At 39.0% G+C, this 21,710-nt stretch overlaps 1 protein-coding gene across 6 annotated transcripts in view; it reads left to right on the top strand.

The window, feature by feature from the left end:
* The window catches only part of LOC149841530 (copper-transporting ATPase PAA2, chloroplastic-like), a 46,195-nt gene that overhangs the window by 15,639 nt on the left and 8,846 nt on the right, over positions 1–21,710 (top strand). For 3 of the 6 annotated variants that reach the window (XR_016431450.1, XR_016431449.1, XM_090003895.1), the window contains exons 10-17: positions 11,586–11,691; positions 12,169–12,235; positions 12,430–12,509; positions 12,612–13,066; positions 14,086–14,254; positions 14,374–14,502; positions 14,658–14,808; positions 15,219–15,338. Coding sequence is in view for 4 of the 6 variants with exons in the window: in XM_090003895.1 (XP_089860021.1) it covers positions 11,586–11,691; positions 12,169–12,235; positions 12,430–12,509; positions 12,612–13,066; positions 14,086–14,254; positions 14,374–14,502; positions 14,658–14,808; positions 15,219–15,307 (1,246 nt within the window). In the remaining 2 variants the exon portion in view is untranslated. Of the gene's footprint in view, positions 1–11,585; positions 11,692–12,168; positions 12,236–12,429; positions 12,510–12,611; positions 13,067–14,085; positions 14,255–14,373; positions 14,503–14,657; positions 14,809–15,218; positions 16,021–21,710 lie in introns of those variants that run through there. The other 3 variants (XM_090003897.1, XM_090003896.1, XM_090003893.1) reach the window with 3 other exon arrangements.

Below are 21,710 nucleotides of genomic sequence, written 5' to 3' on the forward strand. Positions count from 1 at the left end.
ATGGCATCCGATTTTCAAGTGGTTCTCCATCATCAATTCTCTTGACAACCTCGGGAGTGTCAACCTTCTTATCATCTGAGATTTCAGACTTAACATCTAGAGAAAATTTAAATTGAGTAAATAGATAACCTCTAGAAGAATAAGCTGATTAAATTCCAAGAAAATATTTAAAAAAACCCAAATAAGTCATTTCAAAATTTTTTTTAAGATGTTTTCTAATGTGTTCAACTTAGAGTTACCGAAAGCTTCTTAGATAGGTAGGAAGCCCGCTTTCCGAAAACTCGTTTCGGAAGCGCGATACTCCTCGCTTCCAAAATTTGATGGGAATCTCAATTTTCCCATACTTCTCCTATGCTTTCCGCATGCTTTTCTATTCTTCTTATATCTTTTCTCATTCTACTTTTCATGTTTTTATGTGTTTCCTCTGACACTTGTCACTCGCTTCCATGTGCTTTCTCTAAATTGGCAATCATCATTTTTAGATTTTGTTAAAAAATTAATTTCTACACTAAAAAATCATAAAATTTAAGAATAATCATTTTTATTTTAGTTTTTATTTGCATTCCATTTTGATTCCCATTCAATTCTTATATTGTTTTTTTATTCCTCATTCCCACTTCCTAAACATTTTAAAATGCATCGCTTCTTGCTTTCACTTCCCGTATTGTTTCTTGCTTTCGCTTCCTTGTTTGACAACCTTGGTTCAACTCCTTGTTTGTCCCCTCTAGTGATAATCATGTCATCCACATAGAGGAGAAAAATAATAATAATATCTGCATAAGAAATCTTAACAAACAAAGTTGTGTTAGTAAAACAGGATTGAAATCCAATATCAATCATAACTTGACTGAACCTGTCATGCCAAACCTTTGATGGTTGTTTAAGACCATAAATGACTTTATCCAAACGAATAGCTTTTCCTCTAGGAATAGTTATACCAGGTGGTGCTTTCTTATAAACTTTTTCAACTAAATTCCCATTAAAAAATGCATTTTTAACGTCCATATGATATATGGGTCATCTTTTCACAGAGGCTAGGGCTACTAAGGTCCTAAATGTGGTCATTCTAGCAACTAGGGTGAAAGTCTCTTTATAACCTATATCATATTCTTGGGAATATCTCTTGGCAACTAATTTGACATTGTATCTTTCAAGACTTTCATTACTCTTGGTTTTTACCTTATACACCAAAGACCTACCCGACGACAAAGCCTGCAGACGCAAGGGTCTGTGGATGACGCTGTTTGTCAGTGAATGGCAGAGCCTGCAGACGTGACGGTCTGCGAACGACACTGCTTGTCAATGGACGACAGAACCTGCAGACGCGAGTATCTACGGACGACACTGTCTATCAGTTGACAATAGAACCTGTAGATGCGAGGGTATGCGGATGACACTATCTGTCATCAGACGACAGAGCTTGCAGATGAGAGGGTCTATGGATGGCACTGCTAAACACCGACGGATGGCGGTTAGGGGACGATCAAATGTAGCAGAGGACGATAAGCAGATGACAAAAAAAGGGATTGCTGTCCGGACAGAGATAGAACTCAAAAACGGAGATTTTGGGCTCGTTAGGGCTCAAAATCTCTTCGCAATGCAATTCTAGCTACGAAAATTAAAAAAAGGTACGACGTCCTATTGCGGTCGCCAAAAAAATGTTGATAAATTATTTTGAATTGGGAAGGATGGGACTTACCCGAATTCTTGAAATCCCCTTTGAAATTATGGGGACGCCTTTTGCAAGCTCCGATCGTCCTTCGCCTGACGGAAAGGTAAAGACAGGGCAGGTTTCTCGATCTCTGTAACTCGAATCTCACCGCCGCGGATTCCAATATGCAAATAAAAATAAGAAACATGTATAAGCACCTAATCCAAAGAATAAATAAAATTAAAATAAACAGATTAGGGATATGAAAAATACATTTTTCAGACTCGAGGGTCTGTTTTATCGTTCAAGCTCCTTTTTGTCTGTTAGTACTTTGACGTAGGTATGAGTGTTCTTCAATGGCGTTGGGACAACGTGTCAGCAGGGCTGAAATAGGCTTGATCTTGCAGGGCCAACACTTGAGTATCTAATTTTCAGATTTTTTGATAATTTTCAAATGATCAGGTTATACGAGTGAGCCCTTATTTATAGAGTTCTACACAGATATGGATCACTGGATTTTTTAGGTCCAAACCCGATCCTAGATGGATCTAGGTCTATCCTGGATGAGGATAAGACCTATATAAAAGAGTCTTCTTGTCTGAAAACTTGTCCAAGAAGAGTCCTCCCGCCCTGAAAAACGTGCAAAAAGTTGGGATGAGATAGGGATAAGCCACGGCTTATCCACACGTTCGGTACAACGAACGACAAAAGGACTGCCATCTCCTGGCGGATGGTGGTCCTGTTCTGTCGTCCCGTAGCGGACGACGTTTCTGTTTTGCCATCCCGTAGAGGACGATGGTCCATTGTGTCATCCAGTAATGGGCAACAGTTCAGAGCGCCATCCTCTAAATGGAGGGTTGTCTGATTCCTGCTTAACACCTGCAAACACTTGTTATGAAAGATATTATCATTTAGGCATAATGAAATTTTGGTGTTTACAGGCCCCAAACATTTGAATGCATTAACTCAAGCGATCTAGAAGAAACAAAGGTTTTTTCTTGAAATGGTAATCTCTTCATTTTGCCAAGAATACAATCTTCACATGTAAAGTTTTTAAACTTACAAAATTTTTTCAACTTTGGAAAATATTGAATTTTTGATACATTAGGATGACCAAGCCTTTTATGACATAAATCCAATTATAATTTCTTAACATTACAACAAAAAGTATTTTTGGGTATTTCCAAAAAATCCATGTAGTAAAAGCCTCATTCTCTATGGCCTTCCCCAATCAGCTTCCCTGACTGGCGATCCTGCACCTGATAACCATTACAGGAGAAGAAAACATGACATCCATGATCAGATAATTGAGAAACATACCAAATATTTAAATTTAATTTAAGAATATATCTAATTTTTGGAATAGAAATTTTCTTTAAATTTTGAGAAATATTTTCAAAATTCCTTATTCTTTTTATCTCAAGAGATATCCCATCAATATTAAATACATTTGACATCTTGAGTTATGACATTCGGATAAAATATCAACATTTGGACTCATGTGAAAAGAGACATTTGAGTCAAGAAGCCAAAGAGATTTACCGGGATCAGAGAAGTCAAAGGAAAAAACTACAACTCCAGTTGATTAAGATGATCCTTTGAGGAGAGGTTGAAGAGCCTCTACTGGTTGTGTCAAAGACATGTTCCCAATAGATGAGTCTTATGTGGTTCTGATATCATTTGACTCTTGTGGAGGACCAACCGAGGCAACCTTCTTCTCATATGGCCTTTTTAACTTAGGAAAATAGGTTCATGACAATAATAACAAATAATTTTTTTCTTCTTATACTCATTGCCTTGTTTTTCATAATACTCATTATTTTATTTTTCATAGTGTGGTGGTTTGTAGGTACAAACATAGTTTTTGGGCCTAGATACGGCTAGTAACGAGTCATCATCACTCTTAGAAGTTCACTTCTTAAGCCTATTTTCTTCCATGCTTAACTCTTCAATTGTGTCTTCAATATAAGGGACTTTCCCTCTATGAAGTAGGGTCGACTTTGTAGGCTCAAATTCCGGTCTTAGGCCATTCACAAATTGATAAAATGCTCCGCATCCATTTGTTTTTTGCTGAGTTCTATATCCTAGAGGCAATGCCATCTTGGTTCAAGAAGGGCCAACTCTTTCCAAAGATTGGATAATTCACTATAGAATTCTCTAATGCTTCTTTCCCCTTGAGTCATAGTTCAAACTTTATCTTATAAATTGCATACATGTGCAATATCTTTAAGGGAGTACATCTTCTTTAGGTATTCTCAAGTTTTATTTGTATGCTAAAACTTTGCAAGACTTAGAGCATTTTTTTTACATCAACGCTACTAATGAGTCAAGACATGATATTGGCATGTCCCATTTTTCATTATTTCCATTTTTTCTCATAAGTAGCAAGAACTTTGGATTTTTATCCTCTGTAAATAAGGGTGCAAAGGAGGATGCCACTAGAGCTGGCACCATGAAGTGGCGGCAGTCGACTGGAGGGGGGAAGGATGATGAGGAGCAGTCGACGAACGTGGTTGTGGAAGCAGACGTCGTTCAACTGGGTGGGGGTGACGGAAGAGGACGTGATGGGGTGTCTGACAAAGGAGAACGTGGCGGGGATGGGGGAGTTGGGGAAGGTGTACAGGGCAAGGCTGAAGATGGGGGAGACGGTGGCGGTGAAGCGGTTGTTGGACGCCGAAAAACTGGAGACGGAGAGCAGGTTCCAAGCAGAGATCAAGATGTTGGGGGAGGATCTGCCACACCAACATCGTGAAGTTGCTCTGCTGCTGCGTGATCAACAACGTGAGGTTGCTGATCTATGAGTTCATGGAGAACGGCAGCCTTGGTGAGGCACTACACAGTGGCAATGGGTGGGAGACGAAGTGTGTCGGCGATGGCTGGTGGCCGGTGTTAAAATATATGTAATTCATATATATGTATATATTTATATACATATATATATATTTGTATAATCTAAAATACCCGATAGGGGTATTTTAGTCATTTCACAAGTACCCGATAGGGGTACTTGTTTCTTTTCTTTCTTTTTGTAAATTTCCTTTTTATTTTTTACTTTTTTTTTTTGGTTTTTTATCCACCTAAAAGGGGCCCCACCATGGAGTCGATGGGGCCCCCAACGGTCACATTTGTGACCGTTGGGGGCTCCCAACGACTCCATGAGAGCCCCTAGGTGGCTCTTCTTTTAAGGCCATATGGCCACTCCTCCTCTCCTTCTTTTGTGTATAAATAGGGGTGAACCCCTCTTGTATTTTTCACTCTTGAGAGCTCTCTCTCTCTCTTTCAATAAGAGACATTTATATTTTTATGTTGTGTTGTCTCTTGTGAGTTTGGGTATTAGCTCTTTTGTTTGTTCATTAGTAGATGTTGTAAGTGCTTAGTGCACTCTTTGCTTTTCCGCATATTTCATTACATGGTATCAGAGCCTTGTGAATGCTCTTCTTCTTAATATAGCTAATTGTGTAGCTATATTTGTTTCTTGTTGTTTCTCTCTTCTTTTATCCTCTTGTGAGTGGTTATTATGGAAGGAGAACAAAAGATTGATCTCTCTTTCAAACTCAATGACTCCAACTACATGATGTGGGCCGCCGCCATGGAAAACAACCTCAAAGGGAAAAAGCTTTGGGGATACGTCATGGGCACCATTCCGGAACCTCAACTCCAACTAACTAAGATGGAAGGCGACCAAGAAAAAGCTCTTGAAGGAGATGCCCGCATGAAGGCCATTGAAGATCACCAATCTAAAATAGAAGATTGGGAAAGTAAGCATGCCAAGATTCTTGCTTGGTTCATGAACAATGTGGAGCTCAAGATTTGCGCCAACATTGCCAAATTTCGAATGACAAATGAAGCATGGTTCTTCATGAAAGGTATGTTTACCCAAAAAGACCTTGCTCGTCAATTCTTTCTTCAAGAAAAAATCCGAACTATCAAGCAAGGAGAAATGAGTGTTAGGGACTACTTTAGCACTCTTGGCCCTCTATGGGATGAGCTATCCTTACTAGAACCAAAATGGGCTTCTAGTATAGATGTGGAATCAAGAAGAGAACAAATGGAAAAAGAACACTTTTTCCAATTTTTACATGGGCTTAGGCCCGAATATGAACAAGTTAGATCCTCCTTCCTACATAGATCAAAGCCTCTTCCCTTGGAAGATGCCATAGCCGAAATATACCAAGAAGAAACCCGTCTTGGCATGATTAAAGGAGGAAATGATGTCTTGGCCGTATCAAAACCCGGCAACTATATGAAAACCTACAAACCTCCACATTTTGGAAGGCAAAATAACTATAATGGCAACTATAGAAAAGCCATTTGCCATCATTGTCAAGAACCGGGTCATATAAGACCTAATTGCCCTAAGTTGAATGAAGCACCAAAAAATAAAGTTGCTTCCGTTGAAGAAGCTACTCAAAAGAAAGAGGAAGCAATCAAAGGAACGGACTCTTTTTCTCTTGCTCAACTATCGGAGGCACTACAAACTCTACTCAAGATTCCATCAACTTCGGGTGCCGCCGTAGCTTCCTCCTTTCCTCCAGGTATGTCGTCTTGGATCCTTGACTCTGGAGCTTCCTTTCATATGACCCCCCTTGAAAATGAGCTTTCCGATTTATGTAATAATTATAAAAACTCCTATGTTTCAACTGCCGATGGTACATCTTTACAAGTAAAAAGTTTTGGAACCTTAAACTTTTCAAAAGACTTCTTTGTGCCAAACGTGAGAGTTGTACCTCAACTTAATTTAAATCTCCTCTCTGTTGCTCAAATATGTGATCATGGATGTAAAATCTCCTTCTCAACTAAGGATTGCTCTATACAGGATCTCCGGTCCGGGAAGCTGATTGGGCAAGGCCATAGAAGGGGAGATCTCTATTACATGAGCAACTTGAAACTCCCCACTAACTCTTTTTGTAACCATGTCCAAGATAAAAATATTGATATTTGGCATCAAAGACTTGGACATCCAAGTTTCTCAAAAATGTACTCCTTTCAATTTGGAAAGAAATTTTGTAATGAGAAACATTTTGTTTGCAAGAATTGTATTTTTGGCAAAATGAAATCTACTCTTTTTCCAAACCGAACTTTTGTGTCCAAAAGACCTTTTGAGTTAGTCCATTCGGATGTTTGGGGTCCTTCCCCCGTCATGTCTAAAGGAGGGTACTCCTATTATGTCACTTTCATCGATGACTACACTAGGTATGTATGGATCTACTTTCTCAATTTAAAATCCGAAGTCTTTGATTTTTTCAAAAAATTTCATATGATAGTTAAAAATAAATTTTTAAGTAATATCTCTACTCTTAGATCCGATTCGGGTGGAGAATATTTATCAAATGAATTTCAGAACTATTTAGAAGTAAATGGAATTTGTCATCAAAGATCGTGTCCTAGGACTCCCCAACAAAACGGCTTGGCCGAAAGAAAGCATAGACATATCATGGAAACCACTAGGACACTCCTTATCTCCAAAGAAATTCCAAAGAATTTTTGGGCCGAAGCGGCCTTAACCTCAACTTACTTAATAAATAGAATGATATCCTCATCCTTACAAAATACATTTCCATACGAAAAACTATTTGAAAGAACACCCGACTTCAATAGATTAAGAGTCTTTGGATGTAAATGTTTTGTCCTTACTCATAAACGGGACAAATTATCTCCTAAAGCTATTGAATGCGTTTTCTTGGGTTATGAAGAAAATCAAAAGGGTTTTAGATGTTTTGACTTGAAAAATAACAAACTCTATGTATCCAAAGATGTAACATTTTTGGAAAATGAAAATGGTTTTGTGAAAACTAAAGACATTGACAAAAGTGAATATACTTTTTTATTTGATCTTCTATCTCAAGAAGATGAGACTCCTCAAGAAGAGAAAATCTCTAATGAGTCTTTGAATGACCTAGAGGAAATTCCTCTTGATAATGCTATAGATGAGAATAATAGACCAATCCAAACATATGTTAGGCGTGGTCAACAAACTCAGATAAGCGCATTAGAAAAATACTCTCAAGGATCCAACATAGAAGAAACATCTTTAAGGAGATCCAGTCGGATCTCCAACCCTCCTAATAGGTTTGTCTCCTATGAGTCCCTAACTCCTAGATATAGAGCATGTCTAATTGCGTTGCATTCATTTCATGAACCTTCACACTATAATGAGGCCAAAAATATTCCCCAATGGGTTGAAGCCATGAACTTAGAGCTTAGTGCTCTTGAAAAAGCAAAAACTTGGGAAATAACTTCGTTACCCACTGGAAAGAAATCAATAGGATGTAGATGGGTCTTCAAAATTAAAACCAAGAGTGATGGTTCATTAGAACGTTATAAAGCACGATTAGTAGCTAAAGGATATGCTCAGGAATATGGTATAGATTATAAAGAAACCTTCGCACCTGTTGCTAGAATGACTAGTGTTAGGACTCTTATTGCTATTGCGTCAGTGAAAAAATGGCCTATCTATCAACTCGATGTTAAGAATGCATTTCTAAATGGCGAATTAAATGAAGAAGTTTACATGGATCCCCCACCACGAGTATGTATTGGTAAAAATAAAATTCTTAAACTTAAAAAGGCATTATATGGTTTAAAACAAGCCCCAAAGGCTTGGCATGATAGATTTAGCAATGTAATGACAAGTTTGAATTTTCGTTCATGTTATACTGACACTGCTTTGTTTATGAAAAGTGCATGGTCTTCAGTAGTTATTTTACTACTTTATGTTGATGATATGATCATCACAGGAAGTGATGAGCAAGGCATTAATGATATTAAAAAGGTTTTGAAAGAAAATTTTGATATGTCTGACCTTGGATTCTTAAGATATTTTTTAGGAATTGAAGTGGCGTACTCTCCTCGAGGGTACATTCTCTCTCAGATGAAACTTGTTGCTGACATCTGTTCCAAATCTGGTGTCTCCGATGATAAGAAGACAGAAACCCCAGAAGTCATCAATGCAAAATTAAGGTTGGAAGATGGAACACCTCTCGAGGATCCTACTCCCTACCGGCAACTTGTTGGGTCTCTAACCTACTTATCCATCACACGGCCAGACATTGCTCATGCCGTCCACTCTATCAGTCAATTTCAACATGCACCTACAACTGTGCACATGAGTGCAGTCTTAAGGATTTTCAGATATATCAAAAATATCATAACTAAGGGAGTTTTTCTTTCCTCTGCCTCGTCCCTTGATTTAATTGCTTATACTGATGCAGATTGGGGAGGAAATCCCAATGACCGAGTCTCAACTACCAGATTTTGTGTTTTCTTAGGTGACTCTATGATTTCTTGGAGATGCAAGAAGCAACACAAAGTATCCTTGTCCTCGACAAAAGCAGAATATCGTGCTATGGCCACTACAACCATGGAACTTGTGTGGCTAAGAAGCCTCCTCAGTGATATGGGCATTGTCATCTCTACTCCTTCGAAGCTGTGTTGCGACAACAAAAGCGCAATCTATATTGCAAGCAATCACACCTTCCATGAGCGTACTAAGCATATTGAAATGGACTGCCATTACGTTCGTGATGAATACCTAAGAGGAACCATAGCACTACCTTACGTCACATCAGAGTACCAGTTGACGGACTTCTTCACTAAGGCTCTTGCGGCTCCTCGGTTTTTGTTTCTCCTTAACAAGCTTTCGGTTATATCCCCGTAAAGCTTGAGGGAGGGTGTTAAAATATATGTAATTCATATATATGTATATATTTATATACATATATATATATTTGTATAATCTAAAATACCCGATAGGGGTATTTTAGTCATTTCACAAGTACCCGATAGGGGTACTTGTTTCTTTTCTTTCTTTTTGTAAATTTCCTTTTTATTTTTTACTTTTTTTTTTTTGGTTTTTATCCACCTAAAAGGGGCCCCACCATGGAGTCGATGGGGCCCCCAACGGTCACATTTGTGACCGTTGGGGGCTCCCAACGACTCCATGAGAGCCCCTAGGTGGCTCTTCTTTTAAGGCCATATGGCCACTCCTCCTCTCCTTCTTTTGTGTATAAATAGGGGTGAACCCCTCTTGTATTTTTCACTCTTGAGAGCTCTCTCTCTCTTTCAATAAGAGACATTTATATTTTTATGTTGTGTTGTCTCTTGTGAGTTTGGGTATTAGCCCTTTTGTTTGTTCATTAGTAGATGTTGTAAGTGCTTAGTGCACTCTTTGCTTTTCCGCATATTTCATTACAGCCGGAACTCAGCTGGATGAGGATCACCATCGGGGCAGCGCAGGGGCTGGCCTACCTCCACCATGACTGCGTGGGCTGATCAACCCCCCTTAGACCCTTAGCACCCATAGGAAAAAGTCCTCCCTCTAATGGTACTTTTTAGAAAAAACTTTCTTTTTGAAATTTTTTCTCTCGTTTGGAATGGTTGAAAAATATGTACTTTTTTCTTTCCTACTTTCACTTTTCCTACTATTTTTTTCTCACTTCCAAACATACTCTTAATTTCTGCTGCCACATGTATAGATGTGGCAGATTTTTCCATACATCGGTTCAGTTTTTGCATCAACCCAATGCAGACAGGACAAGGCATGATGATGATGTTTTTTTCATCTTTTACATTAATTCCCTGAATGCTTCTGACATTGCGGGCATGGAGAAACCATGTTTACTTGACTTTTGAACCTTAAGCAGCAGTCATCATGTCACTGCATTTTTATTTTCAACTCTTTGGTCTGGTAGAGTAGTTGATTTTTGGACTCTCCCAAAAACTGTATAGCTTGTTTAGGACCTCAGTATTATACACTGACAAATATGAAGGCCCTATGGCATTTGGGTAAGGAACAAAGTTGGTCAAACTTTGAGTAGGTTTTCCTTTGAAGAATGACTGACCAACTTTAGGATTTTAAAGTTTTCTAACTTGAAAATAGATGAATATCATTTCCTGGGAAAAGGTAAAGGTATACTCTGGGGACATGTTTAACCTGCCTCCACGGACTACTTTATTTACTCGTAGGCAATCATATGATTGTGTTGAGTCTCCTGAGTTGTTTGTTTCTGGCTGCATATATTTATTTAGGATAAACCTATATTCCTATGATCACTGAAGTATTTGTATCAACAACATTAGCATCTACATGTATATTATGGAATATTTACTATTTGTGTACAACCTTATTAACCATCATACACTGACGTATACAAGATTTTGTGGTCTGAAAGATACAAATTGGATATCAAATAAAAGTACATGGGAAAATAATTGTTATTATGAGAAATAGAAGAAATCATTGATCCTCCTAAAAGAAAACATTCAATGATAACCATAATCTTTTCCATTGGAGAAGTGACATTCATCACATTGACACCACTCTATTTTGTTATCAGTAGAACTGGGAATTACTAATTGTAATGTGAGGAGACAACTTATGTGATTTCAGATATAAGAAGTAGAACAAAGTGAAAAGGAAAAACATGCAAAGCGACAAACAAAATGCAAAAACAATTAGGCATACTATGAAGTCTTTTCATTGACTGAACCAAAATTATAAGAACCCTCATGTTAAAACTGACAAGGAGCGGTTGCCAACACTATCTATGTCCATGTACATTCTACGATATGTTGGCATTTATGTTTAGTGACACTTTTTTATGGAGAATGAAAATGGCAACATTGATGGAAAATACAGTGTCAGAAACAAAAAAGACTGTTAAGCTTCAGCAGCAGCACAGTGAACTCCCGCTCCCTCTTAATAGTCATTTATGGATGCTCTGTTTTTGGACAAACTTTAGTTTTAATGGTAAGCGACTAAAGTAGAATACGGTTAGACACAATGTGAAAGGGTTGGGACATTTAGAGTTTGTGAAGCTTTTCCAGATTTGTGGTAGGTAGTTCAGTTTATTATGTGGTGATTTTACATTTCATTTCCATAATTTACATTTGTAGCTTACTACAGATCAAAACTGCTGATGATGTGCATTTGCAGGTATTATATTGGAACTGACATCTTCCCTGAGGTACTTCTCAATGATATTTCGGGGCCAGAAGGAAGTCCATTGCTTCTAAGCTTGAAGCTTGCTGTGGATGTATTAGTAAGTGATATGAAGGAAATGATATTCTTTTTGTTGATAAAAAATTTGTAGTTGGTTTAACTTACCATAAGGGAAATTGACGACATATTTTCCCTTAGTCTGGATACGAACAGGATAGACACAATCTAGATAGTGGTGTCTGTGAGTCCAACCTTGAGACTCCTACAAGATCTGGTTGGATGTGGTGCATTTGGGCCCAGATGCAGGTTTGTACACAACTAGGTACAACCCAGATCCATCCTTATTAGTTTGGGCTCAAGATTGGCTCTACCTGGTCCTGACGATGGACCTTTATAAATTATATCCTATGCCATTAGGGTTTTCCTTTTTGTATTTCAAAGTTAAAGAGGAAAAAATGTACTGAAGCAAAGCATGGGTTGCTCAAGGATACATTTCTCAAAGAAGAGACACTCCCGGCTATTACTTCTGATTGTTAATCATGGTTAATGTGCTTGCATTTTTTTTATCTTACCTCAGGTGGTTTCTTGCCCTTGTGCTCTAGGTCTTGCAACGCCCACTGCCATCCTTGTTGGCACATCTCTTGGTGAGTTCTTTATTCCTTTCACTGAGAAGGTTTTGTAGTTACTTGATATGCTTGCTGAATTTATTTTCAAGAACATGATGCAATATCGACCACATATTACAGCTGCGGCTATATGTTTTAGACTGAATGAATATGTTTTGCATTTTGATAGTTACTTCAAACCTGTCTTATGCTGTGTGTTTGGCATTGTAAAGGAGCCAGACGAGGTCTTCTTATAAGAGGTGGAGATGTATTGGAACGTTTGGCTAGCATAAATGTCTTTGCTTTTGACAAAGTATGTCATAACACTTACATCCTGCCTGCTTTGCCCTGTGTTCTAGAAATTGGAATTGCAACTCCATTAACAAGTTCAGGTCTGCCTTTTATTATATTTCAGACAGGTACCCTGACCGAAGGGAGGCCAACTGTCACAAATGTGGCTTCTATAGTTCACAAAGCATCAGAGATTCTTCAGATTGCTGCTGCAGTGGAGAAATCAGCATCACACCCCATTGCAAAGGCTATCTTAGACAAGGCACAGTCCCTTAATTTGGAAATTCCTAGCACAAGTGGACAATTAACAGAGCCTGGTTATGGATGCATGGCAGAAGTCGATGGATTTCTAGTTGCAGTTGGTGTGAAGGAATGGGTTCATGCACACTTTCAGCAACGAGCAAGACACTCTGCTTTGATGGATTTGGAAAATTCTTTGAGACATAGGTTACAAAACGGAGATTCACCTTCAAGTCATTCAGAATCCATTGTTTACGTTGGACGTGAAGGGGACGGAATCATAGGTGCAATTGCAGTAGCAGATACTTTGCGTGATGATGCAAAATCTACTGTAGACAGGTGCTGATCAATTTTAAAATATGGAAATTCACTAAAGGAAACTTAATTAATCACCTTTACAAGTAACTGCCTTATTTCAGTTGTTACATTTAACAGTCTGAACTTTTTGGTTTTTGCAGTAGACACACCTGGTCCTATGTTTGTGCAATTGACCTTGATTTAGTAAAATAAATTGGCTAAATGACCTTATCATTTATTTTCTTTTCAAAATAACACTGAGCTATTTCATTAATGAAGGAAAAAAACTAAATTTTTTGCCTCAGATAGCTGTTTGAACTGGATTAAAAATGTGAGGTTAAATATATCACAAGTGAAAATCTAGGCAGATAACTTTAATAGGTAGCAAGTTAGGTGGCTATTTTGTAAATTTCTCTTTAAAATGTGATGGTTTGATGATACATATTATCAGAGACCTTGGAAAGAAGTTTTTCTTGGCGAAAAGAATATTTGATAATAATGCCTCCATTCGTGAAAGGCTTGGAAATTGCATTGGAGAAAGCCTAATTTTGTAGGCTGCCCATGTGATGATAATCTCATTGGAGCTCTTACAATCAAGATCACTTGAATGATGGCACAAGACCTGAGCCACTAATCATATGTATGTGCAAATATCACAAGCATTTCTCTATTTTGTTGTTTAAAGGTTAATTGCTTTTTTCTTGCTTCTTTCATTTTCTTCTGTTTTTCTTCAGTCTATATCAATTCTACAGTTTCATGCAGATATCAGTCACCCAGTGGATGCTGAAATTGGTTGGCATTCAAGGATTTGCAATGGCAATGAGCACAGGACAAAAGTCAATGATTTTGTTTGAGTTGTGGATGCTTTTCAGTCAAACAATAGTTGACTACCAGTGGTGGTCCTGATTTGCAACTTGATTGTGGTTTCCAAAGAATCCATGCCTTCGCTTTTTTGACTTAATGTGTTCTTGGATAACGTCTTCAATTACCTATCTACATCACAAATAATAAATGAGTTTAGAGCAGACCTCTAACTTACCATTTGCTCTTTTTTTTTGAAGGATCCAGCAATATGGAATCAAAACAATACTGTTATCCGGTGATAGGGAAGAGGCAGTGGCAAGTATAGCTGAAGCAGTTGGAATAGGAAGTGCCAATGCCTGTTTAAGCCCACAAGATAAAGCGAGATTTATCTCAATCTTGCAAAATCAAGGGAATTGTGTTGCAATGGTATCTACTTGCTTTTGCCCTCTTGGAGTGTATTTTCTTAATACATCAACCTACCATTTCTCTTTTATCATAATAAGTTAGACCAGAAAAATGATGGTATATCCTTTTTGCCTTTCAAGGTTGGCGATGGCATAAATGATGCACCTTCTTTGGCTCTTGCTGATGTTGGAATGGCCTTACAAAATGCAAAAGAAAATGCAGCATCTGATGCAGCATCAGTAATTCTATTGGGCAACAAACTTTCACAGGTGTGTTTGAGATCTAATAGTTGGAACCATTGTGAAATGATTTTGTATAATTTCAAAGTTCAAACCATAATGGAAGTTCACTCTCCAGTGGAGGTGGCATGTTTCTAAAATCCTTGCGGATTTTGTATCATGCTGAATTGTTATTTAATATGCAGGTTGTGGATGTGTTTGACCTTGCTCGTGCAACAATGAGAAAAGTGCACCAGAATTTAGTGTGGGCTGTTGCATATAACATCATTGCTATTCCCATTGCAGCTGGGATGCTGCTCCCTTCTTTTGATTTTGCAATGACACCGTCACTATCTGGTGAGTTGAAATTGCATTGTAGCAGGTGAAATTTTGATTTGATTGGAACTACGTCATGGCTGTTGAAGGCTATAAAACTTGGTTATACGGTAACTGATTGCTCTAAACTGAAAGAATGATTGAATGAGTTCAGTTGTCTGAAGAATCAGATTTGGTGGTCCTTTAATTGATTAGAATTTACAATATTTCAGGAAGAAATAGATTTTGTTTTCAAAGTTTCAAACAAACTTCAAATTTACTAACTTTTTGTACTTTGTGTGTTGAAGTCACCAGCACCCTTAGCCTGGTGAGAAATTGCCAAAACCTTTGTTGGGAGTACGCATAGTCTGTTTGTGGCTGATTGCTACCTTCACCAGCAAGGTTGCTCGTGTTAGCCTTCATCTCATCTGTTTTCTTGGTTTCATTGGCAGGAGGCTTGATGGCGTTGAGTTCTCTATTTGTTGTAACGAACTCCCTACTGCTACAATTCGATGGGTTTGCTCCAAGGAAGAAAAATTGATATGGTTTTGAGGAGACCCCCTGGTGCGATTGTAAGTGACATTTTGCTATTCATTGATTCGGTTCCAATGCTATTGGTTCTTTCCATGACGTTCACCCCTTGTTTTCTCTTTTCTTCTCTGTGGTTGTCCAGGGGGGAGGGGGTTTGGTTCTTTTTTAGGGTAATTTTCACATATCAATCAAACTTTTGATTAAAATTAATAAGCCCTATACACAGTTTTTGTACTTTTGAAGTGTTGCCACGGTTAGGCGGTTAGCCATATATCACTGTCATTGTTAGTTTAATCTTGGGATGGGGCTAAGAATACTGTATCATTCCTCGAGCAATGCATGTGCGTTGTTTCCCTCCTGCTTTAAAAATGGTATTTCAGTGTCTTTCAAGGAAATCTAATGAAATCATGATTTCAGGTGCATGGATTGAATGAGTTCACCGAACCCCATGAATCATACGAGATATGGTCTGAAAGGTTGACGTCATGGTTTACAAAGGGGAAAAGTCAGTTGATTTTAGGACTGTGATATCAGTATTCAGGAGCTCTTCATCTCTTGGCATTTTGAGAAACAGCCCCTAAATTGCTTTCAGAATACCATGAACGAAACTTTTGATTAAAATTAACAAAGCTCTACACACGGTTTTTGTACTTTTGAAGTGTCCACACTGAAGTGTTGCCACGGTTAGGCGGTTAGCCATATATCGCTGTCATTGTTAGTTTAATCTTGGGATGGGGCTAAGAATACTATATCATTCCTCGCACAATGCATGTGCGCTGTTTCCCTTTAGCTTTAAAAATGGTATTACAGTGTCTTTCAAGGAAGTCTAATGAAATCATGATTTCAGGTGCATGTGTTGAGAGTTCACCGACCCCCATGATTCATACGAGATATGGTCTGAAAGGTTGACGTCATGGTTTACAAATGGGAAAAGTCGGTTGATTTTAGGAGTCTGGTATCATGAAATATTCAGGAGCTCTTCATTTCTTGGCATTTTGAGAAAACAACTCCTAAATTGCTTTCAGAATACCACTGAACGAATAGTGCACGTCACCTTGTGTTGGGACGTTGCAAGTTCAAAACCCAATGGTACGATGGAGGTCTACCTAACCCTAGCTTGCCTAAAACAACAATAACAACTACACCTTCATCCCAAAACAATTGGGGTCGGCGATATGAACCAACAAAGAAAATCATTATGGGTCTTCCACATGAATCCTTCTCCTTCATTCATTTCTATCCAATGCCATGTCCTCGGTGAGGTTCAAAGCATTCATATCCTTTCTTATCACCTCTATCCATGTCTTCCTAGGCCTACCCCGACCTCTTTTAACTAATATATTTTCCCATTTCTCCATCAATCTAACTGGAGCATCATTAGGCCTTCGTCGAATATGTCAAAACCACCGTAAACGATTCTCTCTCATCTTATTTTCAATGGGTGCAACGCCTACCTTCTTACGTATCTCCTCGTTCTGAATCTTATCTTTTATTGTATTTCCACACATCCATCTTAGCATACGCATCTCAGCTACACTCATTTTTTGAATATGATGTCTTTTGGCAGCCCAACATTCCGTACTATATAGTAGAGCGGGCCTAATAGTCATCCTATAAAACTTTTCCTTCAACCGCAATGACATTCTACGATCGCACAACACTCCAGTTGCACTCTTCCATTTCATCCACCCAACTTTTATCCTATGATTTACATCTCCATCAATTTCTCCATACTTTTGAATGATAGATCCCAAATATTTGAAAGAATCATCCACCGGTATTTCGTGCTCACCAAGTTTCACTACACTCCCATCACTACTTCGTTGCTTACTAAATCGACATTCCATGTATTCTGTCTTACTCTTACTCAACTTAAAACCTCTTGCTTCCAATGTCTGTATCCATAATTCTAACTTAGCATTAACCCCAACTCTAGACTCATCAATCAAAACAATATCATCAGCAAACAACATACACCACGACACATTTTCTTGAATTGATCTCGTAAGCTCATCCATCACTATAGCAAATAGGAAAGGGTTTAAAGCAGATCCTTGATGTAACCCAACCGTTATAGGAAAATTGGTTGTCACCCCTCCACAAGTGCGGACATTGGTTACTACTCCTTCATACATATCTTTAATTATACTAATGTACTTGAGAGAAACACCTTTCTTCATCATTGTCCATCAGAGAACGTCCATAGGTACTCTATCGTAAGCCTTCTCCAAATCAATAAAAACCATATGCAAATCTTTGTTCCTCTCTCTATTTCTCTCAATAAGTTGTCTAAGAATATGTATAGCTTCCATAGTTGATCTTCCAGGCATAAAACCAAATTGATTCTCCGATATCATGACAATCTTCCTCAACCTAGACTCAATCACCCTCTCCCAAAGTTTCATAGTATGACTCATGAGTTTTATACCACGATAGTTTGTGCAATCTTGTATATCACCCTTATTCTTATATAGAGGCACCAAAGTACTCTTCTTCCACTCATTAGGCATCTTATTTGTCCGCCAAATCTTGTTAAAAAGATTTGTCAACCATTCTAAACCTTTCTCTCCCAAGCATTTTCAAGCCTCGATAGGTATACCATATGGGCCAACTGCCCTTCTTGATTTCATTTTCTTCAAAGCTTCTGCAATTTCTTTCTTTTGAATCTTGCGCATAAAGTCACGATTCATCTCATGAAAAGGAATTGAAAAGTCTCCAAGATCCTGAGCATGACTTTCATTAAATAGCTTATCAAAATAATCTTTCCATCTCTCCTTAATCTCCTCATCTTTGACTAAAACCCTTTGCGTTTCATCTTTGATACATCTAACCATACCCAGATCCCTCAATTTCCTATCTCTCATCTTTGCAAGCCTATAAATAACCTTCTCATCCTCTTTGGTATCCAACTTGTCATAAACCTCCTTATATACCTTATTCCTCGCGTTCCGAACTACTTTTTTAGCTTCCTTTTTTGCTATCATATACTTCTCCAAATTCTCATTATCACGATTTTTACTTAGATTTCTATAACACTCTCTTTTAACCTTAATAACTAATTTGACATCCTCGTTCCACCACGATGTATCCTTACCTAGCGGTGCACCGCCTTTAGACTCACCCAATACCTCCTTAGCCACCTTTCTCATGCCACCCGCTATCTTATTCCACATAGATTCTGAATCCTCCTCGAGACACCAATCAGCTGCCTTAACTACCTTCTCTACAAACATTCCTTGTTTTGCTCCTTTCAGTGCCCACCACTTAATTCTAGGATCTATCGTATGTCTATCCCTTTTGTTGCGTTGTCTAATTCTAAGATCTAAAATTAAGACTTTATGTTGTGTAGCTACACTTTCTCTCGGTATAACCTTACAATCGATGCAACAACCCCTATCTCTCTTTCTAAGTAGGAAAAAATCTATCTGACTCGTATTAACCCCACTTTTAAATGTTACTAGGTGAGACTCTCTCTTCCTAAACCAAGTGTTTGCTAAGATCATATCATAGGACAAACCAAAATCTAAAATTCTTTCTCCTATACCATAGCCTCCATGGATACTCTCAAATCCATCCCTACTAATGCCTACATGCCCATTAAGGTTACCGCCGATGAAAAGCCTTTCTCCATAAGATATCCCTTGTACTACTCCATCTAAATCTTCTCAAAATTGACGCTTAATGGAATCATCTAAACCTACTTGAGGTGCATAAATACTAATAATATTAATAATCTCCGAACCTAATACTAATTTAATAAGTAAAATCCTATCACCCTTCCTACGGACCTCAACTACATTATCTATAAACTAACGACTTATGACAATCCCTACTCCATTCCTATTCCTATTTATTCCTGTATACCAAATCTTATATCCCCAAGGTTCTATCACTTTTGCTTTCTCACCTACCCATTTGGTCTCTTGTAAACATAAAATATCAATCTTTCTCCTATACATAACATCTACTAACTCTACCAACTTACCAGTTAAAGATCTTATGTTTCAAGTGGCTAACCTAATTTTATGGTTTTGGACTAACTTCTTTACCCCCACCCGTCCAACAAAGTGAGGGAACCGTTGCCTATTTGACACCAGACCCGGGTGCCGGTGTGACGCGTCGCTTCCGGGCGACGACCTAGCAACCTTTGCCCATTTATCACTGCCTCCGGGCCTATAGAGTACAGTGCGTCGCTCAGTAGGAAACGCCCCAACGAAATTCTCATATTGGTTCATATTCATAAGGTATGACTAAGTTTTTATGCTGGCTGTCACAGGCCTACCGCAACCCTCCTCCTTTATCCGGGCTTGGGACCGGCACTGGATAACTAAACAGTTATACACAGGCGGAATTAAAAAAAACTTGTACCATATTGATAAAAAAAGATATTGACGAGTATCACCAGTGGGATTTTAAAGAAGGGCTGCTGATCGCTCTTGTCGCTTTTCCTGAAAGGAATTCTAATGCTTTTGTAGGAATTATCGAGGCACTGCTTGAGAGCATAGTGACAAATGTTCAAACAACAGATTTTTTACTGTGAAATTCTTGGGAGACTTTGATTTTTTTTTAACTTTCGCACTTTCTATTCGAAAAATGTAAGCAACGATAAAAAATAATAATAATTTTTTAACAAAATACAATAGAAAAGAATACCAATAAAAATATATGTAAGAAAATAAAAATAATCGTCTTTTCTCATTGTTTTGCTGATTAGACGGAAGTATTGTGAGTAAATCGTGCTATTTTCGTTTAAGCAATGGTACCATGATATTTTGTTTAAAGCACATTTGCGATATTTTTTAAAAATATTGAGTGATATGTCACAGTGCTTAAGAAGCCTTTCATTTCACTATGCATCCAAGAAAGAAATACCACTAGTAACAGACTTGACACATGCTCTCTCTCTCTCTCTCTCTCGTACGCACAAATCAAAGTCACGCTAGAGTGGCTCAGCTTGCTTTTCCCACGGCATTCAACAATCTAAGCTTCAAAATCAGCAGGTCTCATCCACTGCCCATATTTCATCTTCATCTTCTCAACTAGTTCCTCAGCTTTCGTTTCCTCCATTTTTGCCACATTTGCCAGCGATTCCTCCTGCATCTGTGCCATCCTCTTGCTCCTCCTCTTTGCTGCCTCTTCCCTCTGTGCCTCCAATCCGCGATATTCTGCAACCAAACAGCTCTGCAAGATGCACACTGTAATCCCTGACCTAGTAGCCGGCCAAGTGGGCTCCAGCCCACCTGGCTCGGCTGGGTCAAGGATAGGAGTCCCCTTCTCCTCCCTTAAAATAATGATAGGGAGTTGAAAGGCCCCCCTCATTAATGCATTGATGAGGAGACCTTTCCTCTCTCCCATGCGTGAAGTAGTGGGGGAGAGGGAGGGATCCCTCATTAATGAGGGGTTACGGGGAACCCTGAATACCAATGGGCCTATAAAAGCTCATGTGTCCCCTCTCTCGTCCTCCATTTACAGTGATAGTGAGGGAGATAGAAGGATACATATAGAGAGAGAGCAATGAGAAAGAGGGGAGAGAGAGATCGTGGAAACTCAAACACAATCCGCCAAGAACGAGTCGTCAATAGGTAAACCCCTCCCCCTTCAGTGTTTCCTTTTTATTTAAATCAAGGAGAGAAATGGCATCGACCTCCATGGCGGTTGTCGGCGCCGGTTTTCTCGAATGAAGGGTCAACAACCACAAGGGTTGCCAACACCATTGGATGAAAGAGAGAGGAAGAGGGGGAGCGACTGGGTCTAGGAGCGACCAAACCGAGTCCAGTCGAAGCTGCAAGCAAAACAAATAGCTTTTGCTCTTTGTCACTGGAACAGATGAGCCCAACTCGGTCTGGGCACGCCCAGACCGAGCTGGGTAGAAAGGGGAAGGACACAACGTGCTTTATTTCCTTGTATTGAGTGATAAGTAGATCGACTCAATCTGGGCTTCTCAGATCGAGTTTGGTCATATACAGAGCGAGACAGAGAGCTTTCACTCTTTCTCTCGGTCTGCAGAATAGACCAACTCGGTTTGGTGACACCCAGACCGAGTTTGGTCATAGAAGGAGCGAGACAGATGCTCGTCGCTCTTTGTCTCGATCGACAAATCAAACTGATTTGGTGTAACGCTCCCCCCATTGTGGGGGGTGTCACGGAAGGAGAGGGGGACGACGCCCCTTCCTCTCCCACGAAGCAGATCGTGGGAGAGGAAGTGGGCTGCCCCCAGTTAATGCAGAAGGAGGGAGGGGGTAACCGACCAAACCCCCCATGGCTATAAAAGCCATGGGGGGCCTCCTCTCATTTCCCTGTAAGCATCTCCCTCTCGCTGGTTGTCTAAACATGGGGGTCGCCGGCAACTTCACAGTTGCCGGTGAGTTACAACAAAATAAGGACAGGGAGAACCCTGTCCCTGCTTTGCGATA

The sequence above is a fragment of the Nuphar pumila genome, chromosome 4, assembly GCF_984573655.1.
Source record: "Nuphar pumila chromosome 4, dmNupPumi1.hap1.1, whole genome shotgun sequence".
Lineage (NCBI taxonomy): Eukaryota > Viridiplantae > Streptophyta > Magnoliopsida > Nymphaeales > Nymphaeaceae > Nuphar > Nuphar pumila.